This window comes from Arachis ipaensis, chromosome B03, assembly GCF_000816755.2.
Source record: "Arachis ipaensis cultivar K30076 chromosome B03, Araip1.1, whole genome shotgun sequence".
Lineage (NCBI taxonomy): Eukaryota > Viridiplantae > Streptophyta > Magnoliopsida > Fabales > Fabaceae > Arachis > Arachis ipaensis.
Genome location: NC_029787.2, coordinates 126,211,710 through 126,212,888, shown reverse-complemented (window position 1 = coordinate 126,212,888; position 1,179 = coordinate 126,211,710). Strand labels below are relative to the sequence as shown.

The window sequence follows — 1,179 nt, the reverse complement described above, 5'->3', positions numbered from 1 at the left end:
TAAATCATTAATCTTATATTTTAAATTATAATATCTAAATTTTAAAATTAGTTAATGTTAATGAACTAAAAGTTAGTTTCTCGCTTAATAAAGCAAGATAACATTTTTTGTTATTATATATGATTGCTTTATTTTAAACAGTAGACTTGTTGGTATGAGTTATATTTAAATTCAACCCTTTTTTCATACAAAACATGTTCATATTACGCACATTTCAAATAGTTGAGATAATAATAAAGTTGTTTGAGTGATATGTTGGCGTGACAGGGTGGAATATGAAATAGTTGAGGGAATCGCAAAGGATGTGATGGAGAAGCTGAATCATGTGTATGTTGGTGACCTGGATGAACAAATAAGAAAATTTGAGCAACTTGCAGAGCTTCAAGATCAATATTACAATGCTATACCAAATGTGGAAAATTTACAAATCTACCAGTCAACGCTTGAACGCATCACCCAACTTAAAATGGAGAGAAGCATTCGTCTCCTTCGTTTAACTCCTGACATGCTTCCATATGTCGGAAATTTCAAATCCCACTAACTCTTATTCATCATTGCATTTAATTATTACTGCCTGCTTAAATGCCTTCATCAAGAGTATACTTGGTTAATTCGATCCTTGTTACAAGTCGTTTCATTTTCAATTTGTTGACTTATGTACTTCCTGATCAAACTTTTCATAATGTTTTTAATTTCTTGTTGAATGCTCATTATCCGAGTCATTAATGATTGAATATGTCCTCGTTGAAGGAATTGAAAACAAGAACAAATGCATGTGCCCTGCCCTCGTTATACGTTAGGAAAACTTGGTTACTCTTAAGAATTAACATTAACAAATGGGCTTTAAGTCTTTAACTAAATATATCATCTTTAAGATGGAATAAAATATGAGATGAGCAAACTAATAAACTGAAATTAAGGAATACTAGCTAATATAGGAAGCTCGTGAATAATTTAGGCATAAAAAGAGCTAAGAAAATTGCAGATTCGTTGAATTACATGTATAATAATTTCTTTCTGGCGTACAAAAAAAATATATATACAAGGAAACTCAACATTTTTTATTAATATTAGTTAATATTTTAAATCAATACTTTATTTTTATATTATTAAAATTTACGATTTAACGTTAATAATTGCTATGATGTTTAAAAAATAGTGACTAATTTGTTCAAAAAG

General features: G+C 28.7%; 1 protein-coding gene across 1 annotated transcript in view; it reads left to right on the top strand.

Annotated features, from left to right (window-relative positions):
• Positions 1 to 710, top strand: part of LOC107631926 (TMV resistance protein N) — a 1,499-nt gene extending 789 nt beyond the window's left edge. Inside the window, exon 2 of the mRNA XM_016335522.2 lies at positions 268 to 710. Coding sequence (XP_016191008.1) covers positions 268 to 541 — 274 coding nt within the window. The 3' untranslated portion in view covers positions 542 to 710. The remainder of the gene's footprint in view (positions 1 to 267) is intronic.